This window comes from Barbus barbus (genome assembly GCF_936440315.1).
Source record: "Barbus barbus genome assembly, chromosome: 7".
NCBI classification, from domain to species: Eukaryota; Metazoa; Chordata; class Actinopteri; order Cypriniformes; family Cyprinidae; genus Barbus; species Barbus barbus.
Window position 1 is genome coordinate 20,265,074 of NC_136735.1, and position 25,357 is coordinate 20,290,430.

Here is a 25,357-nt window from a genome sequence, read left to right on the forward strand (position 1 = left end):
TTTTCTGAAGAACAGTGCTCAGTTTAACTGTTCAGAACAAAAAAGAGACAAATGAACAACCATCACAAAACAAAAAAACAGTTGTAGATCATCAGGTAACCACACACAGTATTAAGAACCAAGGGTTCCTATCTATCTATCTATCTATCTATCTATCTATCTATCTATCTATCTATCTATCTATCTATCTATGCTTTCACCCATTAGAATTCTTGTAGAATTTATTTCAGAGCGAATTCTGCATATGAACAGATGTTTTGTAGAGTCTATTGAGAATCTTTGTCTTTTATCTTTCCTTTTTAAAATGTTATTATTGTTTTCAGTGTTGATTTGGGGGATGGGCGACAAGTAGATGACTTGTTATGCGCTAACAGTGGAGGGCGCTAAAGACGTCGTTTATAAACATTATAATAGGTCAGAGGCCGTCCGTATAACGTTATCAAATTTGCACTTTTCGAAATGAAAGCAACTAATACAGCAAAAGTTTCGTCTGTGTCATCTGCAGGAGAGGTAACCTTACTATTTTCGCGGGTTTCAAGTTTGTTGTTGGGACGCTGGAGTTAATGAAAGAGTTTGTGCAAGTGTTTAGCTAGCTAATAAGCTAATTAATTACTTTTTGATATTTGATATTTGATGTTTGAATATTTATTTACTTCTGTAAACATAAAGAGACTTTCCAAATAGATGTTGTCGTCACAAAAACATTTTAATCGCTTTCCAACACCAACTTAGTTTTAAAGTTTGATCAAAACGATCGCAAGCGCCAGAAATTACCACAAGATGTCACTGTTCAACTGTTAACGCCGTTCAATAACACAATTCATTTCAGAAGAAGTTTGGTACTCTGCTTGTAGTCATACCGACACTGTAACCAATGTTTACCTCTAACAGTAAAAACAAAAACGGTCCTGTGTGTTTGAAGGATGTAGGATCAGACTGCTTTGTTCGAGTCAGAAAGCGAGACTTGGAGAAACTGGAGGCAGAAGTCAGGACTCTACGAGCGCTTATGCCAAAAGTAATCAATAGTGACTTTATTGATACTATCCATAAAGGACGGTCTCTGGACGCATGTAAGCAAAAACTCTTTCAGTAGCAGTGGTCAGTTATGCTGCACATAAATATGGACTAATATGTATATGCTAGACACATATATTATAAATTACTCTATGCAATGGGCATTGTTGTTCCAGCTACAGGGTTGAGCAAAATTCAGAATTGAAGCTTTAATTCTTAAGCTGAAATGTGAATGAAATTGGCCTCACCTCACAAGAAGTTGAATTTGAATAACAAGAAGATAAATTTACTGAATTGCAAATTCGAAAGAAACCAACCCAGGTAATGTATCCTAAAAAAATAAAGCGTTCTTCCACTCTGGTTCACAAAAGCTACTCCACTTACACAATATAAACAAGGCTTTAAGCCAACATTCAACGTTTGTCTTGGCAAACTTTATCTAGTGCAAATTACACCTATATGAATTTCTTTGAATTTCATTCATTTCTGCTGCCTTATATTTAAATTCAGTTTTTTTTAATTAAGCATCCGGTTTCCTACATTAATTCAAATTCAGAAAATGCAGTCTCAGTTCAATTCTGAATGGTGCACAACCTTGTTTTTCAGCATTTATAACAATACTAAATGTTAATTCGGACAGTTTACATTTACATTTATTCATTTAGCTGACGCTTTTATCCAAAGCGACTTACAATTGCTATACATGTCAGAGGTCGCACGCCTCTGGAGCAACTAGGGGGTTAAGTGTCTTGCTCAGGGACACATTGGTGTCTCACAGTGGATTCGAACCCGGGTCTCTCACACCAAAGGCATGTGTCTTATCCACTGCGCCATCACCACCCCTCCACCCCCAGTTGTTTTAATAAAAGTTTCTTTATTGTTATATAGTTAAAGAGCGCAGTGACCGTGAGCAGCAGCAACAGAGAGAGGATTGTCTGCACATCCGCTCCAGACTCGATGTTGCTCTGAACGAGTGTCAGAGAGAGAGACAGGTACTAAAATAGAAAGGAGAGATTGCGAAACTGAAGGGCCCACACTGAAAAGTTTATAGGAAAGCAAATTAGTTTACTGTATGTCCATGTATTAGTGAGGTGGTTCTCAACCAGAGGGCTGAGACCTACTAGAAGACCTCACCACAAAAATTATGATTCTAAATTTTTCTAGTTATGTCATGCCCTTTTTTTTCTTTTACTATTTATGAGTAAAGAAAAAAAAATTAAATTGATAATAAAAAGTGTAAAGCCTGAAGAACATTGTGCTAATGAAACCTAATTAAAGGAATAAGTGAACCAAAGATGAAAATGTAATTAATATATTCATTATCCTGGGGGGACCTTTGAATATTATTCTTGACAATGTGGTGTCAGAAAGGTTGAGAACCACTAGTGTGTTGGTATGAGAGAGAGGGAGAAATCTCTTCCCCAAATAGGCATGTTTTGGCTGTCTGGTTATTCATGTGTATATGTACTTTATGTATCTCCTCACATACATTTGTAGGAAAAGTTGGTTTTAAAGCAGCAGTTATGGGAGTGCAGAGAGGAGCTGCAGCAGCAGAAAGCATTTTGTACTGAGCTGGGCACTGCATCTTGCACCCTGCTCTGGAGTGCATCCCAAAGGGAGGAAGCAATCAGAGACATACTGGCTGCTGTGAGTTTGCACCATTTTGGGAGTGGACACTGTTAAGGGCTGACTTCCAGTTAGATTAAGTGAGCCGGGTAGTTTTGTATGTGGGAGGACATGAATTTGCTTAACCTCAACCATGTAAGAAAACTCTTCATACACTTGTGCGTCCACAGGGTAAACTGGAGCCCTTCCTGAGCATTGCAGGTCAAACCTTGGAGACTTTCATCAAGTTTCTGAATGACGAGGCAAAGCCACAACAGAGTTACAACTCAAAAGAGCATCATTTAGTTCTGGCTCTGGCTGGCGTTGTTACCAGTGAGGGCACTGAGTTTGTTTTTACTACTAGTTCAATCTAAAGGTCATAACTTATTTAACTTAATCATCATTTCATCTGTTCATTGGTTTTAGATATAGCTGCTGTGTCTTGTGGACGGGATTTCTTATCCTCTTCTGCCCACATCCTGTTGGATACTTTGTTGCAGCTGCTGTATCTAATGAAACCAGGAGTGTTTCCAAAATTCAAAGTGTATGTCACAACTTTAAAATATACATCCAAATATGACTATTTATGAATGTACATTTTTTTGCACACACATACACACACACACACACACATATATATATATATATATGTAAACATTTTTTAAATAATTATCACACGTGTACAGATATATGTACATATATGGCATTTCCATATATGAAATATATTGTCATATGAAGTAAAAAAAATAAAAAAAACTATTAGAAACTAAAACAATTTCATATATTAACATATATATCTAGCACATAAAAATATATCTGTGTAATACATTTTTGGATATAAATTGTAGATGTATATCCATCCTAAAACCCCGCAATGTATGTTGATATAAGTAAATCTAAAAGATAGGCATGTATTAAACGTAAAAAAATGTATTACAAAACATATAAATATATAAATTTGTTGTAGAAAAAAGCCATCCACCACATATGTATATATATATATATATATATATATATATATATATATATACACACACACACATATATATATATATATATATATATATATATATATATATATATATATATATATATATATATATATATATTACTATGGGTATTGTATATATGTAATAAACAATTAAACATGAGAATGTACATATGGAAATTATATATAGCTTTATATGTAACATATGGCAATACTGATCTTGCTATGTAACATATGTCATATATTACATTTTTATATGGGCAAGATGTGAACTCACATTTCTTTAGTGTGTAATGAAAACCTTACTACCTTTTATTTAATGGTTACACCACATGACAATTTTAGTCATGTATCAAAATGTTTTGAACTTGTTGTTATTATTGTATACCCTATTCTGAATAAGTTGACATATGTGCTTCCTTCTCAAGTACAGTATGTGACTGTTTATTTTTGTGTGCAGATTGATGTTAATGGCTCTATATAACATCACTATCAGTGTGAATGGACTGAAGCTCATAAGTGAGAGCCCTGGACTTTTACCTCTTCTGTGCACCCTTCTGGAAGGTGCGTATGTGTAAGTTTTTCTGTAAAGATTGAAGGTCTTGAAGGACACACGGAGTCCGACATTTTGGCATGTTAAAAATATAATTTGGCATGTTATAAATACGACCTCATGTTGGGTCAATCACGTTTACACACTGCCTCTGACACTTTCATCCGTCATAAAAAAAAAATCAGAACAGGTTTAATTTTCTGCGTTTTGGCATTCCGTAGTAAGCATTTTGATAGGAAAGGATGACCAATATGAAAAATAAATAAATCAGACTCCGTGTGCAAGGACCTTTAGAGTTCATTTAATCTCAGTTAAATGCCTTCTCAGCGATGTTAATAGAGTATTATATTGGGCTCTCTAACCCCCTGATGTGCATAGAAACACTCTCTCTTTCTCTCTTCCACAGACCCTGACCCAGAAGTGTGTCTGCAGTCATTGAGGCTCCTACAATCCTTACTGCTGGAGAGAGAGGTCATGTCACACATGACAACTGATTTTCTGAGCTCTTTCCCACTTAGTCGTATCCACCATCTAGCTTCAAGCCGCCACCCCGCTCTCAAGCAAACAGCTCAGGAGACACTGGAAGATTTGGTTAGCTTTACCAACTCCCAGACTAAAGACTCAAAGAAGGAGCAGTGAAGCCCAGGCCTACATACTCACTTGAAAAAGTAGGTCTAGGTCCAGCAAACCGCTTACCAGTTCTGAGACGTGGCCATGTTCAAACCTAGAGATTTCCAAGAATTAGTTTTCATTCCACAGTTTGTTAGTTTAGTCATCTTGTTAGTGTTAGGCCCTGGAAGTGTTAAGAAGTGACTTCTACAGAACTTTCTAAGCTTTATTTGTGACGTAAATGCTGAACACCTCTATAGATAGATGTGCATGTCTTTTATAAAATGCCAGAAAAAACGTAACACATGCTTTCATACTCAGTGTGCCCTTTATATCACTTTATGCTCTGAATGAAATTAGCATCAAATCGAAATGTGTGGTGCCTTTTCTAGCACACCCACAACATCCACTGTCTCTGTACTCCAGCCTACGTGGAATTCTAAACTTAAACATTGGAATGATAAATCATCCCTTTACAAGAAGCCTTACTTAGGATCATTGTTAGGACACAACACTCAGCATGTATGGGTCAAATGTCACAGAAACAGCTAAAGTGTGGCCCTTTGGGAGTCAGCAGCAAGAAAATGCCTAATGTTAGACATGATGGTGTCTGGTGTATCTAAAGTTAAATGCAGTTAAATTATCTTTTAGTTCATGTTTTATTTCTAAACTTTGACAAACAGAATGTTCTTAAAAATGTTTGATTGTTTTCATTTTCATTGATTGCTTTAATTGTGGTCTTTCTCCATTTCTTTTACACTGTTCATTTATATGTATATCTATATTATTGAGCAAAGATCTGCTCAGGTTAAACAATTAAAGGTGTTACAAGATGATTTGTCACACAAGAAGTTCTGTTCTGTAAAAGTGTTTGACACCAGTTTGTAAGATGTTCATATGTCCATCTCAGAGACATGCAACAATTTAAAGGCCATCAAACAGGTTTTTTTATTGTTGTTGTTGTTGTTTTCTTCTCTACTTTATTACATTCTAACAACCTACAATATGTGTTGCTTTTTACAAATTACATGATCCTGTTTTGTATATAATTTTTTAAAGCTGACTGGCTATTTTTGTGAAAAAGATATTAATGGGAAGAGGAAATGAGGTAATTTGATGAGATGAAAGCTGATGTCAAGAGTTAATCAGACTAAAACATGAGGTCATTGATGGGCGAGATTGTCGAAGAAGAGATCAGTTTAATTGATTGCTATAATGAGAGTACGTAGTCCTAGTCCTCATGTCAGTTCTAATTTTACATTCTGTGAATGCATATACAGGATGTCTCAATTTTTTAAATGCACTTTTTAACAGAGGGAATCGCGTCATTCAAGAAAATCTGAAGAAATAGAGATTTGTTTAAAGGATAAAAAGATGACCATAACCACCGATGTCTCTGGTTTTCGGTATTGTCTGAAGTCAATTTAAGTCAAGTGGAAGTCCATTAGCAGTCTTTTCCTTAAAATATATGTTTGTACAGTTATCGATAAACTATGCTTTAGTGGGATAGATGAGACTGTGACATAAAAGCCCTTGTCAGTGAAAGCTTGATGAGAAAACCCCTTTCATTGAGGTCTCTTTTCTGCATTTATTTTTCTTTAGATATTTTATTCCACGTTCATTTAGCACAAAACAACCCGGGTGAAAAACAAGTACACTTCCATAATGTACTTAAAGTGCTCTATTTTCGCGCACTAATTTTGTACTTAATACACTAAAAATTATCCTTTAGTACTCCTTAAGGTAAACTTAAGATCATCTAAGTGTACTCAACTGTGCTATTTTGAGACACCATGAATATGAACTAAAATGCACTTTTAGCATACTATCTTTGTATTTAAAAAATGTATTTAGCTACCACTTGTAGTACACTTGAGTGTACTAGTGTATGAAAGATGGGTTCAAGTGTACTACAAGTGGTAGCTAAATACATTTTTTAAATACAAAGATAGTATGCTAAAAGTGCATTTTAGTTCATATTCATGGTGTCTCAAAATAGCACAGTTGAGTACACTTAGATGATCTTAAGTTTACCTTAAGGAGTACTAAAGGATCATTTTTAGTGTATTAAGTACAAGATTAGTGCGCGAAAATAGAGCACTTTAAGTACATTATGGAAGTGCACTTGTTTTTCACCTGGGAAATTATACAAGTTATGGATTTCTGTTGATTATTAATTACAGCAACAGATGTTATGTTGCATCAAAAATACCCATACTCAAATGTAATACATGTACAGTGGGGCAAATAAATATTTGATACACTGCCGATATTTCAAGTTTTCCCACTTACAAAGAATGGAGAGATCTGTCATTTTCATCGTAGGTACACCTCAATTGTGAGAGACAGAACATTTTTTTTTTTAAATCCAGAAAAATCACATTGTATGATTTTTGAATAATTAATTTCCATTTTATTGCATGAAATAAGTATTTGATACGATAGAAAAATAGAACTTAATATTTGGTACAGAAACCTTTGTTTACAATAACAGAGGTCAGATATTTCCTGTAGTTCTTGACTAGGTTTGCACACACTGCAGCAGGGATTTTGGCCCACTCCTCCATACAGGTCTTCTCCAGCTCTTTCAGGGTTTGGGGCTGTCGCTGGGCAACACAGAGTTTCAGCTCCCTCCATAGATTTTCTATTGGGTTCAGGTCTGGAGACTGGCTAGGCCACTCCAGGACCTTGAAATGCTTCTCACTCCTTAGTTGCCCTTGCTGTGTGTTTGGGGTCATTGTCATGCTGGAAGACCCAGCCACGACTCATCTTCAATGCTCTTACTGAGGGAAGGAGGTTGTTGCCCAAACTCTTGCGATACATGGTCCCATCCATCCTCCCCTCAATACGGTGCAGTTGTCCTGTCCACTTTGCAGAAAAGCACCCCCAAAGCATGATGTTTCCACCCCCATGCTTCACGGTTGGGATGGTGTTCTTGGGATTGTACTCATCCTTCTTCCTCCTCCAAACACGGCGAGTGGAGTTTATGCCAAAAAATTATATTTTGGTCTCATCTGACCACATGACCTTCTCCCATGCCTCATCTGGATCATCCAGATGGTCTTTGGCAAACTTCAGACAGGCCTGGACATGTGCTGGCTTGAGCAGGGGGACCTTGCGCGCGCTGTAGGATTTTAATCCATGACGGTGTAGTGTGTTACTAATGGTAACCGTTGAGACTGTGGTCCCAGCTCTCTTCAGGTCATTGACCAGGTCCTCCCGTGTAGTTCTAGGCTGATCCCTCACCTTTCTCAGGATCACTGATACTCCACGAGGCGAGATCTTGCATGGAGCCCCAGTCTGAGGGAGAGTGACAGTCATCTTGAATTTCTTCCATTTTCTAATAATTGCGCCAACAGTTGTTGCCTTCTCACCAAGCTGTTTGCCTATTGTCCTGTAGCCCATCCCAGCCTTGTGCAGGTCTACAATTTTGTCCCTAGTGTCCTTAGACAGCTCTTTGGTCTTGCCCATAGTGGAGAGGTTGAAGTCTGATTGATTTAGCATTATAAATATAAAACCACACATGGATAGTAACAGGGTTTACCAACTTGTTTTTTTGTTTTGTTTTTTATCTGCATTTGTTTTGCTTCTTAGCTATTGTTAGCTATTGTTATTCTTTACTGTAAGCAGGAATGTAGGAGCAGAGGGAAAGGAACAGATGACAAGTGATAATGAGACAGGGGAAGAGGGTGTCCAAGAGGGAGTTCTTAAACTGGTGTCCAGAAACACAACCTGACTGGTTCACTGGCCTGGGGGACACCCAACACGTTTCTTCTAGCATCCAAGTTTTTCTGCCCCACTTCCATTCACAAGCAATCCACCCAAAACCCAAGCTCAGTGAGCCAGAAAGATGACCTGAATCCACTAAAACTGAATAAAAGTTTAAATGATTCAGCGCATGCTTGTACAGAATACTTTGCCTTCTCCCTAATCTGCCCAACTTCACTGAGAGAATCAGATTTAACTCTGCTGCCGCCTACATCTGCGTCATGATGCCTACAGCATTATAGTGCTATAATGTACTAAAGAAGATCCTTGTAAACTCTCCCCTAGGAAGAACACTACTTTTATACCGTTAATCGCAGGTTATTGGGTATGTTAACACCATCAGAGAGTAGCTAAACGTTTGGGAACTTGTGGTCCTGCTTGTGCTGTGTTAAGTTGCTGGGCAACATGACATTTAGTTTCAGCGGCTCTCTGACGCAAAAGTGACGTTAATAAAGTAATAATAATTTTGTTATGGTATGTTGGAGGCGGAGACGATCTTGACTCTGAGGGGAATATGCTGCTGATGAAACCCGGAGCGGGTGTTGGAGAGATGACAGCCCGGCGCGAGACGACTGACTGCTCATGAGAGGAACAAGAAAATCATTTGGGTTATTGACTTCATAAACAGCCATATTAGCTTAATTTGTGGGATTCCTGATCATTTTCAGCATACAAAGAGAACTTTATAAAAATGGATTAAGTTCGGCGCTACACAAGGTAACAACCAAAACGTTTTTCTTTTTAGCTGAATATTTATTTATTTTAACAATTTGTTTATATGAATATTAAGGAGGAAGCAACATTAGGCTACTTTTGAATGTTCTGAAACAGCTACCATTTAAAAACGTTAGAAAAATGTCTAAAACTAAAACGTTTTATACAGTGGTGGAGGTCAAGTCAAGTCACCTTTATTTATATAGCACTTTTAACAATACAGATTGTGTCAAAACACTTATCAAAAACAGTATCAAATTGGAGGATAGAGTGTCAGTAATGTATAATAATAATATTAAACACTCAATTTTCAGCTAAAGGCATTTCATTATTGAATTCAGAGATGTCATTGTCTAGCTCAGTTTAGTTTAAATAGTATCTGTGAAATCAAATTGACGATAATCGCTAGAAATTAAGTGTCCCCAACTGAGCAAGCCAGAGGCGACAGCGGCAAGGAACCAAAACGCCCTCTGTGACAGAATGGAGAAAAAAACCTTGGGAGAAACCAGGCTTGTAAATCCAGTTCTCCTCTGGCCAGGATATTGTTTATTTATTGTTTAATTGTTGATTTAATAAAAAAAAAAAAATGAAAAATTTATGTTTTTGCAATTTCTAACAATAATAGTATTATGTAGTTAGGTATTTTATTATATTTTTAGTTATTTTGGTAACGAATTACATCTGCTCAACTTACTGTAAGTAGTATTTTCGGGCACTTGTACTTTTTTGAGTATATTTTTAAAGCTGTACTTTTACTTGTACTTAAGTACAAATTAATCAACAAAATTTTCTTCGTTACATTTAAATCATATTTCATTACGGAGTACGCCCAATTTGAAATGATATTCAAACCTTTGATGGCACTTCAGTAGCCAATAAGGATACCGGGTCATAAACAGACCAATAAAAGCCCTGATATCTGAAGAGCTGATCGGACAGTGAGGAGGGGAGCTCAGCGTAACAAACTACATGGTATTGTTATCATGAATATCTATATTTTGATACCGATAGTGAAATATCTGACACGGTTCCATTACTCATTTCCCGCAGTATATCTACCTTTTATAGCCTACACCGATACTCGCTCTCTCCTCTCCGACAGTCCGTCTCTTGCCAATCACAGAGTGAATATCCGCGCGGGATTGCAGGTTTTCCGCATAATTTTAATCTTTCCCGTTTAAGTGTGGCGAGCGCTTTATTGTAACATGATAACACAGTAATGTAATCGCAAAAAACTGAATGCGAGCTCTCAAATAGGCCTAACTTGTACAAATGTATATCCTCTCACTCCGAAATTGCTTGTGTGCAATCGCGATCTCTCCTTGCTTTTATAGTAGAAATTATTTCACTTTGCTCTTAGATTAAACTTTGTCAAAAGTTATCATTCAGGCATAGATCCACGCCTGACTGATGAAAATGCTATTGGAAATTGTATTGGCTGTAAGTGAAATGCACCAGAAAGTCTTTCAATATGAAAGATGGAACTTGAATTTCTTTACAATGTAAGTTAATGCTAGAAATGCTTCAGAATGGGATATTTGTATGATTTGTACATATAAATATCCTAGTCTGTCTAACTGCATCACTACATTGTACAGACATTACAGATCAAAGCCATCTGATGGTCTATTTATCTAACATATATGGCTCTTAAATCACTGCCTGTAAAAATTCTCTGTTGTCATATTTCGAGTACCTCAACTGAATTGAGGTCATTTGTTGTAGAATTTTATTACTGACTGTAATTATATATTTTTGTAAATTTAGTTCAGTTTGAAATCAAATTTGAAATTCAGCTTCTTTGCTGTAAGCTTTTGCAATGAACAAAGTTGCCCTATTTTAAAGACACAAATACACAAAATGAGCAAATGTTTAAGTTTGAGATTTTTGTAATCAATGTTTATATGTAGGCTATGTAAATAAAAGCCCTTATTAAAATCTGTTCATCATATAAAGCGAACGTGTCTTTTTTAGAAGACTTGGATTAAACCACTCAAAGCTTGAAATAATGTTTGACTTGAAAACAAATGGATGGACAAAACAATTTGAAATATTAAAATAACTATATGGAATTATACAGTGTAGTTTTGCCAGTGGTATTGAAAATGATTGAAGTCATGAAGTCGTCATGAAATCAAAAATGACCCTACTTACTTTTTTAGTGCACATAACCTTGTGGTGAATAATTAAACTGTGCAAGTCAATACACCGGGGAAAAAATATTAAAAATAAAAAAAATTCACAATATTAAAAAAAAGAAAATTTGCTTCCGCTCAGGAATGACGTTCTTGCTCTGCCATCAGTTTAAAGGCTTGGGGAGAATCCTCTTGTTAAGTCATGACGTAGGGACTACTGTTTCCGGGTCCATGTCTCTACTCACTTCATTTGAGAATACTATCTCAACAGCCATTTATGAGCACTATTTAATTAATATTACATTTGCTGTGCACACTACAGTCTCCGTGCTCACAGTGTCTCAGATACTAATATTTTAGCTGAATCATTGTCTGGCCATCTGGGTTTTCAGTTATTGAGGTAAAGGTTAGGGTTATAATTTTTCAGTATTAGGGGCATCTGGCAGAGCATTAGGACCCAGAAGCGAAGATATAAATTAATATATTTTTTGGTAATTCATTGCCGCTAATAAGTAACTAGTACTCTGAGTAGTTTTTGAGATGAGTAATTTGTACTTTTACTTAAGTACCGTTTTGACACCAGTACTTTAACTTGTAATTGAGTATTATTTCAGCACTGTGACAGTACTTGTACTTAAGTACAAATTTTGAGTACTCTTTCCACCACTGCTGGTTTTATACGAAGACGTTCCATGAACGATGTAAAGCTTATATAGCCTAACGTTTTTGTGCTGACGCTTTGAGATCATTATTAAAGATAACTTGACGGAAGACCGTTTGTTCGTAACTTTGAAAGAACCTTGCCAGGGGTGCGTTTCCCAAAAACAACTATGGTTGCAAGTTCCGTTGTTACCAGTAGAGTTCAGTGGAACTAATGACCATAGTTAGCTAACGATGCTTTTGGGAAACGCACCCCAGAACGGTTCAGAGAACTGATAATCTGAAGGTGTTACTTCAAATAGATTTTTCTACATGATTTAACCCATATAAAATACTTTTGGTGGTATGTAGGCTATATTATTGCATTTTGGATGATTTAGCGATATTAAATCATATTTTTACTTAGAACCATTTCGTTTAGATGTTACCAATTTTAGTTTTTCCATTTTTTCCCCCCTTTGTGAATGACACACTTTTATTTGACATTTAAACAACTTTTATTTCAGTATAGCCAATGCGTGCATTATACACTTATGAAATATTACCTGAAGTGTCAGTGATATAACGGCTTATCTGATCTTGATGTTTTAGGCTTACTTTGTCACAATGGTGATTTTGTCAGAGGAAAAAGTGGTGAACCACTCCGGCAGACCACTGCAAGTAGGTTTCTATGAGATCATCAAGACATTAGGCAAAGGGAACTTTGCTGTAGTCAAACTAGCTAGACATAAAGTCACCAAAACAGAGGTATGTTGTGGTTTTTGTTTTTCTTTATAAAGTCTTACTCTGCATTGTACATTTACAATAATTAGAACAAATATGCCTATAGCTATAGGCTACATGTAATAGGAGTTACAGCTCATGTATTTCATGTTAAATGACCTTTTATTTTCACTTCTTTTTATTACACAGGCCTATTTAAGTAATTTAACTTCTTCTTTTAATAAACAAATCTATTCTCTGGTTGTGCTTTAACAGGTTGCTATAAAAATCATTGATAAAACTCGACTGGATGAGTCAGACCTGAAGAAGATTAATCGAGAGGTTCAGATCATGAAGCTTTTGAAGCACCCACACATAATCAAGCTCTACCAGGTGTGTGGGCTTGTGTTGTTCAGTCATTATGATTTATTGCTATCCGTGTATAATATATTCAGGCACACAAAGTGTTGATAGACCTTGGTCAATAACACCTTCATTGATCCATGTTCATTTGAAATTAGAGTTTAATATCTTATATTATCACTATCTGTTTTACCTTTGATACTTAACCTAACTTAATTAGTTTAAGCCAGCAGTTCGCCAGTTTACTGTGAGTTTACATTATCCTAATGCACCATGACTTTCCCATGGTTGCTGCTTCCTCCCTACACTGGTCTCTCAGGAGTATGTGGAAGAGGGAAAATAATGACCTCACAATGGAAAGGTCACAATACAACTTCTTTCTCAATCATTTAATATTTGAGTTCCAAATTCATTAGATGCATACATTTTGAGTTAAATATGTCACTTTTTATGGGCATTTTGAATTTTAATGAAGAGTACAGAAAAGAGCAGACATTAGAAAGGAGATGGGATCAGAAGACGATGCAGGATTCCAACCTGTATTCTCTTGAGAAACAGCTCCTTTGTGTCAAGCATGTGCACGACTTATTCTGCCACGACTCCAAAAAGGACTCCTTATTACCAATCTGAAGAATTCTTGTTTTCACTTTTTGGAAATTGTAGGTTATGGAGACCAAAGACATGCTGTATTTTGTGACAGAGTATGCCAAGAATGGAGAGATGTTTGGTAAGCCTAAAGATAATCTTTTAACCTACAAATCTGTATTTTGTATACTTTTTCTGCCATTGCCGCATGCTGGTAACTAATACTGCTATTATCTTTCTCTTTCAAAGATTATCTTACGTCAGTTGGTCATTTAAGTGAGGCAGAAACTCGTTGTAAGTTCTGGCAAATCCTTGATGCTGTAGAATATTGTCACAAGCATCACATTGTACACAGAGACCTGAAAGCAGAAAATTTACTCCTAGACAGTAACATGAATATAAAACTGGCAGGTAAGAAAGATCATGTACTTCTATTTTTATTGCATCACTTTTTTAATTAAACCATTATTTTAGTAAAGTAAATCATATACAAAAGTTACATTTTTATATATATTGTTTATCATTGTTATATAAAAGTAAATTTTAGTAATAATTTATATTATTGTAACAATAATAAAATATGACAAAAGTGGTAGATTTCTCCTTTGATCAATTTTTTGTCAACATTGTTATTAGACAAATTAAACTAGGGTGTGAAAAGTGCTAGAAACCTTGTTTTTGCTAAAAGTGTCCATTGTTAATAAATCTCATGGCTAATATACGGTATCTCTCCATTTTTCTTCAGACTTTGGTTTTGGGAACTTCTATATTCCTGGTAAATCTTTATCTACCTGGTGTGGGAGTCCTCCCTACGCTGCCCCAGAGGTCTTTGAGGGGAAGGAATATGAGGGACCATCCTTGGATATCTGGGTAGGATATTCAGCTTGAGTATATTCTCTGACCTTTCACTAATAGTCTAATATAAATAAATCAATTTCCTTTTTGGCATTAAGGAAGTGTCTGAAATGTAAATGTCTCCCTGCTGCCTCTTAGAGTCTCGGAGTACTGCTGTACGTATTGGTTTGTGGCACACTACCTTTTGATGGCACTACTCTCCCTGCCTTAAGAAGAAGAGTCACTGATGGACGATTCAGAGTGCCATTCTTCATGTCACAAGGTATGTTCCTCCTATATAGAGAGCGGCCCTGAAACTGTGAAACTGAAAAAAAGGTAATCTAATAATGGTAACATCTAAATTAATTGGTTTTATTTAAGTAAAAATATTATTTATTATCATAATCAAACTAAATACATTATACCAAGAAAGCTATTTTTATGAGTTAAATCATGAGTTAAATAGCTCTTTAAGGTGCAGGTTCAAAGCTATTTCTTCTTGATTTAACCATAAACATTATATTGGTATAAATTAATGTACTTAGGTTGATATTTAGTCCCACACAATTCGCAATTTGATAGCTATTAACTGTGTATTAATTTTTATTGTTTTTTATTCATTTAAAATCTTGCCATTCTGGCATTTTTAGTTGGGGACACTTAATATTCAACAATGTTATTGAACTGAGTGTACAGACACTATTGAATGAAAACTGAACTGAGCTGAATGATGGCATCACTGTTTTCTACAGGGCTGCTTTACAGCTGATTTGAACTCATTTCATAGTTGATGATCTTTACAGTCATTGAACTAAACTGAATCAACACTAAGCTGACCTCAATGCTGTTATCATTTACTCACCTTCATGTTGTTCCAAACCTATACGAGTTTCTTTCTTCTGTTGAACACAAAACTATTTTTCCACACTATGGAAGTGAAAGAAGAAAGAAACTCATACAGGTTTGGAACAACATAAGGGTGAGTAAATGATGACAGACTTTTAATTTTTGGGTAAACTATTCCTTTAGCTGACACTTATTACATGATGTGGTGATCTTGTCTTATTTAACCCTTGCCATTTACCTCGTTCCACAGACTGTGAAAGCCTCATACGGAGAATGTTGGCTGTTGACCCTGCCAAGAGATTCAGCATGGCACAAATCAAGCAGCATCGCTGGATGCAGGCTGATCAATCGGCTATATGTCAATCCCTATCGTCCTCTTCCTGCCTTGAGGCTCAGGAAACTTACAATGAAGCAGTTCTGAGAATTATGCAGACAGTGGGCATTGACAGGAAGAGAACCATAGAGGTGAGGAGCCCAGAGATCAAGCTCTGTGTGAGAAAAAGTTCTGTTAATAATGAAAATGATTTTTTTTTATTTTAATTGATTAAATCAATTAATCACCATAAAGTTGATCCAAACCTGTATGACTTTGTGTTCGTCTGTGGAACAACAGAGAAGGTATTTTGATGAATGTTGATAACCAAACATGGCCATTGACTTCCATTATATGAAAAAAATACTTCATTATATAAATAAAAAACACTTCCCAAAATATATTTTATGTTCCACAGAGGAAAGTCACACAGATCTAGAATGACATTATAGTGAATAAATGATGACAGAATTTACTAAATGTCTAAATGACCAGCCAGACTTATTTACAAATGCTGATAAGGATCTGAGGAATATCCCTTTTTAGAATTAAAATTCTGCTTAACGCCTCTTTAAAACTTCTAATTCCGAAACGTTTCTGGCTCAAATCTTGGTAACCAGATGTTAAATAATATTTTTTGACAAAACCTGTTCATTTACGTGTTACCATTTTTCAAAGTAGGGGAGGAGATGCTAACTAAGTGTGTTTTTATGCATTTTAAATTGATTATTGACTAAAAACATGCATCTTTATTCAGTCTCTTCAGAACAGTAGCTTCAACCACTTTTCTGCTATCTACTGCCTGCTGTTAGAAAGAGTGATGAAACATCAAACACTGCAGCAAAGCAAACTGGGAAGTGAGTGGCTGAAAGAACCGTGCCACTCTCCTCAGGGGACAGTGCTGCCTCTGGAGGAGGATCTCAGCACACTAGAATACACATGCTCCGCTTCTGCTACCTGTCAGCAGGAGACTACAGCATATAAAGAGTCACAGGTGGGGCATTTGAAAAAGGAGGAGAAAGAGGATCAAACCCTGGACAGTCCTTCTGTGGAGTCCAGAAAATCACAGAGACACACTTCCCCAGATGCCTCTGCATCCCAGAAATGTTCCTGCTTGCCAAGTAAGTTTGAAGGAATCTCTAAAGAAATTACATTCATTATGATTAGTATATACACCTGAAGTATTGCAGACACTCAAAGACCTCCATCACAATATATATTTGTTTAGATTTTAATTTACTGCATACTGCAAAACATGGTAACCTGCAATGGTTACCTTAAAGATATTTTTTTACCTGATTTAACCCATAAATATAGTTTTGGAGGTATGAATGAATGTATTTAGGTTCAATGATTACTGATATTTTTTAATTCAATAAAACCAGTTCATTTAAATGTTACCATTCTTACAGCCCCTAACAAAAAAAAAAAAAGGCAACCTGCCACTTCCACTACCAAAGAGCTCCTTCTATGTGTAGTTACATAAAGTACATAAAGTAGTTTTCATGGTATAAATTAATGTATTTAGGTTCAGCGAGATTCTATAAGAATTTTGACTTGAACAAAACCAGTTAATTTAAATGTTCTCATTTTTAGGTTACCATTTTGTCAGAGCACATTGAACAAATGTGATATAAAATATATACCATTACCTCTTTATCAAAATCAATGCGAAAGGTTTTAAATAGTTAATGCAGTGCACAGTGCTAATCACTTAATTTAGCTGTTTTAGTCCTTATACTGTATATTTAAATAAATTGACTGGTTGTAGTCGCTCGATTGGACTGCTATCTGCCTTTAATAAACTGCAGGTTCCACACAATACAATCTCAAATGTCATTACTAGACTATTAATGCAGAGTAATGTGCTAGATATGAGGATGAGATGAGTCACTCAACTCTGAAGAGCTCTGTACACAAATAACTGTTTAACAGTGCCAGAAACTTTAAAGTTCAAATTAAAAGTTATCAAAATTCTTCTACCACCTGCATAGTGGCCCCGAGGTAGCTTGAGTCTGAGACCCATGCTCTAGATTAGTCTTCACTGCAAATTCCATTCATTATAAAGTATCGTGATAAAGTATAACTTTTGTCAGATATGAAGGCTAATTTAACTTTTCTATTTGGAATGTTTCTATTGATTTTATTATTAATTATTGCATTAATTATTAAATAGTATAATTATTCATATTAATTATTGCATCCCATAAATTACATTGATAATAAAATGATGCAGATTGTAGAAATTTACCATTACAACACTCACCAGGAATAGGTGCCGTCAGAATAAGAATACAAACAGCTGATAAAAACATCACAATAATCCACAATGAACTTCAGTCCAACAATTAATGCCTTGTGAAGTGAGAAGCTGCGTATTTGTAAGAAACAAATCCATAATTAAGACTTTTTAATTTTTTTTAAGTCCTCTTTTCATAATATTACTTTCTCCAGTGAAAAAGTCATCTCATCTGAATCAGGAGAAAAATATGCACATATCAAAGACCATTTACAAGACAAAAGAGGCCTAAACAGTTCTAAACAAACTGTTTTGGGACAACAGGGGATGGACTTTCACTGGAAGAATTGTTCTCATGGATTATGGACTCGTATTTTAGCCGGAAGCAATCGTTTGAAGCTAAAAGCATCTTAATGATGGATTTGTTTCTTACAAACATGCAGCTTTTTACTTCAAAACAACAAGCTGATTGATGGAATGGTCTGTGTGAATTTAATCAAATATTCATTTTGGGTGAACTATTATTTTAATGTTCTCTGTTTCTTGCTTCAGGTATTGTCATAGATCATGTTGATGGCTCCACCTCAGACTGCTGCCTCCGGTCCTCTCCTTATGTTTCTACTAGTTCTTTCACCACTGTCTCCAACCCATTAGAGATTAGCACTGACACCAGTGGCCGCATGACTCAGGGATTACATCCATATTCACTAGGAAATCCTGGCACTCGTTCATCCACTTTTGGGCAACAGAGTTATCTTCCTCTACCCAGCTTTCAGGAGGGAAGGAGATCCTCAGATACCTCACTTATACAAGGTCAGGGAAACAGCTCACAGTGCAAATTCTATCACTGTAACAGTTCTAATTGATTAAACAACTTTGCCTCTTTTTTCAGATGTGAAGCCTTTTCCAACTCATTTGAGAAAGAATGTCCATATTAAGGGCCAGTTGAGTTGGAATGAATTTAAGGAGCCTGTGCATCGCACGTGCATCCTAGATAACAATCCACAAAGCGGTAGTACATCGATGGTTTTGACAAACCCTCCATGCTTCCCAGTGGTGCACCACAATGGCGTCTTGAAGAGTTCTTTAAGAAATGAAAGGTAAAAATAATTCAGTGAATAATGATTTAACCTTGTGAAGAAGTTAAGAATCGTACATAATTGTATTTTCTGTGGACTTGTAGTGTATTACAAATATTAGAAGTACATTTTCAAAAACTCATTGCATATAATGTAATATTAATTAAATAAAAGGCCATTTAAGTGTATGTAAAGAGAGACTTTCATGACTGTTTCTTAACAAACTTAAGTGCACTTTTAATAATATGTAGCAAATTAGCCCAAAAGGGAATTATGTATTCATTATTTATGCTCAAAAAATTATTTGGATCAAGTAACTGGTTTGGGGGATTCCTTCAGAATCAGTTTTAGACTTCCCGCTGTTGTAGAATTGTTTCTTGTTCAAAATGAATTGCTCTGAAGAGGTTTTGAAGTCAGATAGACCTTTATTAACAAGTTAACAAAAGGCAGAGTAATGTTCGAACACCACTCCAGAGTCTTGTCTCAAACTCACATATACATCCTGAAGTTTTCACAGCATTCCATATATGCACCGTTGTATTTTTGTACAAGTATCTTTTACCATATAAGAGTTCTTGAAGGATGATAAATAGCTGTCATGTATGCACTTCTAGGTCCTGAACAGATTCTTTCCATACAGTGGTGTGAAAAATTGTTGGCCCCCTTCCTGATTTTGAATTTTTTTGCATGTTTGTCACACTTTAATGTTTCAGATCATCAAACAAATTTAAATATTAATCAAAGATAACACAAGTAAACACAACATGCAGTTTTTGAATGAAGTTTTTTATGAAGGGAAAACTAAATCCAAACCCACATGGCCCTGTGTGAAAAAGTGCTTGCCCCCTAAACCTAATAACTGGTTGGGCCACCCTTAGCAGCAACAACTGCAATCAAGCGTTTGCGATAACTTGCAATGAGTCTGTTACAGCGCTGTGGAGGAATTCTGGCCCACTCATCTTGGCAGAATTGTTGTAATTCAGCCACATTGGAGGGTTTTCGAGCATGAACCGCCTTTTTAAGGTCATGCCACAGCATCTCACTAGGATTCAGGTCAGGACTTTGACTAGGCCACTCCAAAGTCTTCATTTTGTTTTTCTTCAGCCATTCAGAGGTGGATTTGCTGGTGTGTTTTGGATCATTGTCCTGCTGCAGATCCCAAGATCGCTTCAGCTTGAGGTCACAAACAGATGGCCGGACATTGTCCTTCAGGATTTTTTGGTAGACAGCTGAATTCATGGTTCCATTTATCACAGCAAGTCTTCCAGGTCCTGAAGCAGCAAAACAGCCCCAGACCATCACACTACCACCACCATATTTTACTGTTGGTATGATGTTCTTTTTCTGAAATGCTGTGTTACTTTTACGCCAGTTGTTACAGGACACACACCTTCCAAAAATTTCAACTTTTGTCTCATCAGTCCACAGAGTATTTTCTCAAAAGTCTTGGGGATCATCAAGATGTTTTCTGGCAAAACTGAGACGAGCCTTTATGTTCTTTTTGCTCAGCAGCGGTTTTTGTCTTGGAACTCTGGAGGCCATTTTTGCCCAGTCTCTTTCTTATGGTGGAGTCATGAACACTGACCTTAACTGAGGCAAGTGAGGCCTGCAGTTCTTTAGATGTTGTTGTGGGGTCTTTTGTGACCTCTTGGATGAGTCGTCGCTGCGCTCTTGGGGTACGTTTGGTCGGCTGGCCACTCCTGGGAAGGTTCACCACTGTTCCATGTTTTTGCCATTTGTGGATAATGGCTCTCACTGTGGTTCGCTGGACTACCAAAGCTTTAGAAATGGCTTTATAACCTTTTCCAGACTGATAGATCTCAATTACTTTCTTTCTTTCTCATTTGTTCCTGAATTTCTTTGGATCTAAACATGGTGTGTAGCTTTTGAGGGTCTTTTGGTCTACTTCACTTTGTCAGGCAGGTCCTATTTAAGTGATTTCTTGATTGCGAACAGGTGTGGCAGTAATCAGGCCTGGGTGTGGCTAGAGAAACTGAACTCAGGTGTGATAAACCACAGTTATGTTGTAACAGGGGTGGGGGGCAAACACTTTTTCACACAGGGCCATGTGGGTTTGGATTTTGTTTTCCCTTCATAAAAAAACCCCTTCATTTAAAAACTGCATGTTATGTTTACTTGTGTTATCTTTGATTAATATTTAAATTTGTTTGATGATCTGAAACATTAAAGTGTGACAAACATGCAACAAAATAAAAAATCAGGAAGGGGGCCAACACTTTTTCACACCACTGTATATGAGTGTCCCTCAAGCCCCAAATCGTTCACTCTATTCTAGGCTCACTGCAGCCCTTGACACACAGTTGCTTCACACAGTCAGACTAGATAATATTAGAATAGTAGAATACAAATAGGCATAATTCTATGCATTAAATTAATTCAAGATGAATGAAAATCTTCTACACCACCAGCACTTGTCTAGCGAATGTTTATTAGGAATGTCTCTTTATTACTCTCTTAGCCATAAATAATAATATCATAATACACATCCAACACACTTTCAACAGCATGTTGCTATGATCGGCATGATTAGGGACTCAAGTTATAAGCAAAACTACAAGAAGCAAGCAGAGTAAAGGATAAAGGCAATATGTTACATTCAGCAGATCTACAGCCCGAAAGAAACATCAGTTTCTTAATTCAAACACACCTTTGTAAAAGAATCAGAATCAGTATGAGCTTTATTCACCAAGTGTGCACAAATCCACAAGGAAGGAGCTCAGGGTATATACAGGTCCTTCTCAAAAAATTAGCATATATTGTGATAAAGTTCATTATTTTCTGTAATGTACTGATAAACATTAGACTTTCATATATTTTAGATTCATTACAACACAACTGAAGTAGTTCAAGCCTTTTATTGTTTTAATATTGATGATTTTGGCATACAGCTCATGAAAACCCAAAATTCCTATCTCAAAAAATTAGCATATTTCATCCGACCAATAAAAGAAAAGTGTTTTTAATACAAAAAAAGTCAACCTTCAAATAATTATGTTCAGTTATGCACTCAATACTTGGTCGGGAATCCTTTTGCAGAAATGACTGCTTCAATGCGGCGTGGCATGGAGGCAATCAGCCTGTGACACTGCTGAGGTGTTATGGAGGCCCAGGATGCTTCGATAGCGGCCTTAAGCTCATCCAGAGTGTTGGGTCTTGCGCCTCTCAACTTTCTCTTCACAATATCCCACAGATTCTCTATGGGGTTCAGGTCAGGAGAGTTGGCAGGCCAATTGAGCACAGTAATACCATGGTCAGTAAACCATTTACCAGTGGTTTTGGCACTGTGAGCAGGTGCCAGGTCGTGCTGAAAAATGAAATCTTCATCTCCATAAAGCTTTTCAGCAGATGGAAGCATGAAGTGCTCCAAAATCTCCTGATAGCTAGCTGCATTGACCCTGCCCTTGATAAAACACAGTGGACCAACACCAGCAGCTGACATGGCACCCCAGACCATCACTGACTGTGGGTACTTGACACTGGACTTCAGGCATTTTGGCATTTCCCTCTCCCCAGTCTTCCTCCAGACTCTGGCACCTTGATTTCCGAATGACATGCAAAATTTGCTTTCATCCGAAAAAAGTACTTTGGACCACTGAGCAACAGTCCAGTGCTGCTTCTCTGTAGCCCAGGTCAGGCGCTTCTGCCGCTGTTTCTGGTTCAAAAGTGGCTTGACCTGGGGAATGCGGCACCTGTAGCCCATTTCCTGCACACGCCTGTACACGGTGGCTCTGGATGTTTTCCACTGCTTCCGCAGGTCCCCCAAGGTCTGGAATCGGTCCTTCTCCACAATCTTCCTCAGGGTCCGGTCACCTCTTCTCGTTGTGCTGCGTTTTCTGCCACACTTTTTCCTTCCCACAGACTTCCCACTGAGGTGCCTTGATACAGCACTCTGGGAACAGCCTATTCATTCAGAAATTTCTTTCTGTGTCTTACCCTCTTGCTTGAGGGTGTCAATGATGGCCTTCTGGACAGCAGTCAGGTCGGCAGTCTTACCCATGATTGCGGTTTTGAGTAATGAACCAGGCTGGGAGTTTTTAAAAGCCTCAGGAATCTTTTGCAGGTGTTTAGAGTTAATTAGTTGATTCAGATGATTAGGTTAATAGCTCGTTTAGAGAACCTTTTCATGATATGCTAATTTTTTGAGAGTTCTCATCGGTTTTCATGAGCTGTATGCCAAAATCATCAATATTAAAACAATAAAAGGCTTGAACTACTTCAGTTGTGTTGTAATGAATCTAAAATATATGAAAGTCTAATGTTTATCAGTACATTACAGAAAATAATGAACTTTATCACAATATGCTAATTTTTTGAGAAGGACCTGTACATACAACATTTAAATAAATTTTGAATAAAATTATGAAAAGTAAAAAAATAAATTGAAAACAATAAAGTAATATTTATCAAGATCAGTAGGTTTATGTACAGATATTAAACGTTAACTGTATTTAATGCCTTCTGTTCAGATAACTGATTTTAATAAATATAAACTATATCATATTTTCATATAGTTATAGTTTTTTGTTTTTTTTGTAGGTTGGTTCCCTTCTCATGCCATCAAAGGCAGCAGCCGTTTCTCTCAGTGCAGCCTGGTTATTCCCCTGATCATGTGAAGAGGTCTGCAGGTCTGGAATCACAGAGCTTCTCTAGTCCAGGTCAGCAAGAGAGGAATTCCATCAGTCACTCATTCTTCTCCCAGAATCCTCGGCTCCCACCACAGTCAGCTCTTCAGGACTCTCCATCTTCTCTCCCCTGTTCTTCCTCCATTGTGGCATCAGCCGCACAGCTTCTTGAATCTCAACTGCAGATTAGTCCACAATCTCAGTCTCTGCCTCAGGCTGGGCTTCACATTGACACTGTATTACCCTCAATTAAGTGACAGAGATTTGATCCACTGTTAATAATAAACAGTTTAATATTTGTGTAGTGTGCACTTAGTAGTGCTTGAGAGTTTAAGAGTGAGTGACTGAAACTGACTGATAAAAATGCTCTCTAGATCTGGTTTAGCTAGATGTGTGTTTGTATAGACGCGAATAGTTTTATAGAGACATCATATTGCTTGGTCTTTTTTGTCATGGTTGCAGTTATTTAGGCCTAGATATTCTCCATCAAGTGGTGTATATAAATATATTATTATACATCAATTAAACAGTTTACTATGACTCGTGTAGATGTTGTTTTTGTATAATAATTTATCAGTAACATTATTTGTCATAGAAGATTACTTAAGTTGTTATTCCTACTAAGATTTCAGTTCTTCCAGTTATAAATATATCAATTATTTTTATTTAAAATAGTAGAATACTAATTCATGCTTAGATCAAATGTTCATTTAGTCACCTTTTGCTTGAACTTTTTTTTTTATTCTTACAATGTACTTAAATATAAAAGTAATGAGTAATATAAGGTAACTAAGGTTAAGGTTGGGTTTAGGGGTAGGTTCATTGTTAATACCAATGCGGCTTAATTATACCAAGCAAAAAGTTACTTTTAAGAGATATTTGTACATGATTTAACTAATAAATTAGTTTTGCTACTATAAATAATGTATTTAGGCTGATGCAGCGATATGTTACCATTTTTAGGTTACTTTTGTTTTCTGTGTATGATGTATGTTATGACTTACAACAAAGTACAACAAACAAGGTTTTCTTAATGGTTAATGGCACAACTTTATTTATTTTTTTAATTACTTTTTAGTAGACCCCCGAGGAGTCAGTAATGAGTAGAACAGGGCTAAAACCAAGACAGGAAAGAGTCAATGACAAGAGAAATCTAGAAAAGAGGTCATAACACAGGCAAGGGAGAAGGCCAAGGTCTTAACAGGTGATGTAATCTCCCTTGGATCAGAAATCTTCAAACAGATCGAGTTTTAACCAAGCTCTCCAACCTTTCTAGGAGCATTTAGTTCTCCAACTGATCCTATACAATAAAGGATTATACTTTTAAATAATGATTACCTATATCACCAGGATGGTCAAAAATCTGAGCGATGACTGTTTGCGATTAATCATCTGACTAGAGAGGAATGCCGAGGCTTGATTAAGAAATAAGACCTCCAGCCAATCATCCTGATCCATTTCCTGTGTGTCATGAAAAATGAAAACAATCATAGTGGATTATGGAGATTGTTAGCTAGTGTAGTCTAATGAAAGAAGGTATTAGGTCAGATATACACTGACATCCTTTGAAGTGGAAGTGGGAGGAAGGGCTTGTTTAATGATAAACAAATAGAGGATTTGCTTAAATCCACCTTTAGATGCCCTCTGAAATAAAAGCCCCCTGTGAGCCCCACTCACACCTCCATACCACCACCTGGCTGTGGGGAG

General features: G+C 36.6%; 2 protein-coding genes across 5 annotated transcripts; both read left to right on the forward strand.

Annotated features, from left to right (window-relative positions):
• The first annotated feature begins 312 nt into the window (after positions 1 to 312).
• Positions 313 to 6,336, forward strand: LOC306872839 (heat shock factor 2-binding protein-like). Of its 3 annotated transcripts, none has more exons than XM_079421708.1 (8): positions 313 to 510; positions 923 to 1,070; positions 1,903 to 2,006; positions 2,512 to 2,661; positions 2,811 to 2,952; positions 3,046 to 3,163; positions 4,068 to 4,171; positions 4,567 to 6,336. In XM_079421708.1, the coding sequence occupies exons 1-8, from the start codon at positions 460 to 462 to the stop codon at positions 4,797 to 4,799; spliced, it is 1,050 nt and encodes a 349-aa protein (XP_079277834.1). In that variant the 5' UTR covers positions 313 to 459; the 3' UTR covers positions 4,800 to 6,336. The 3 variants fall into 3 exon arrangements, with proteins under 3 accessions (XP_079277834.1, XP_079277836.1, XP_079277835.1); XM_079421709.1 differs by having other exon boundaries at positions 367 to 510; positions 892 to 1,070; positions 4,567 to 5,771; XM_079421710.1 differs by lacking the exon at positions 2,512 to 2,661 and having other exon boundaries at positions 4,567 to 5,771.
• A 3,836-nt stretch (positions 6,337 to 10,172) lies between these two features.
• On the forward strand, positions 10,173 to 24,689 carry LOC306872825 (serine/threonine-protein kinase SIK2-like). Of its 2 annotated transcripts, XM_079421686.1 has the most exons (13): positions 10,173 to 10,223; positions 12,638 to 12,793; positions 13,025 to 13,141; positions 13,775 to 13,838; positions 13,946 to 14,107; positions 14,442 to 14,566; positions 14,690 to 14,813; positions 15,627 to 15,841; positions 16,447 to 16,810; positions 18,481 to 18,741; positions 18,821 to 19,028; positions 23,565 to 23,808; positions 24,259 to 24,689. In XM_079421686.1, the coding sequence occupies exons 1-13, from the start codon at positions 10,221 to 10,223 to the stop codon at positions 24,295 to 24,297; spliced, it is 2,082 nt and encodes a 693-aa protein (XP_079277812.1). In that variant the 5' UTR covers positions 10,173 to 10,220; the 3' UTR covers positions 24,298 to 24,689. The 2 variants fall into 2 exon arrangements, with proteins under 2 accessions (XP_079277812.1, XP_079277811.1); XM_079421685.1 differs by lacking the exon at positions 24,259 to 24,689 and having other exon boundaries at positions 10,181 to 10,223; positions 23,565 to 24,189.
• Positions 24,690 to 25,357: the final 668 nt, after the last annotated feature.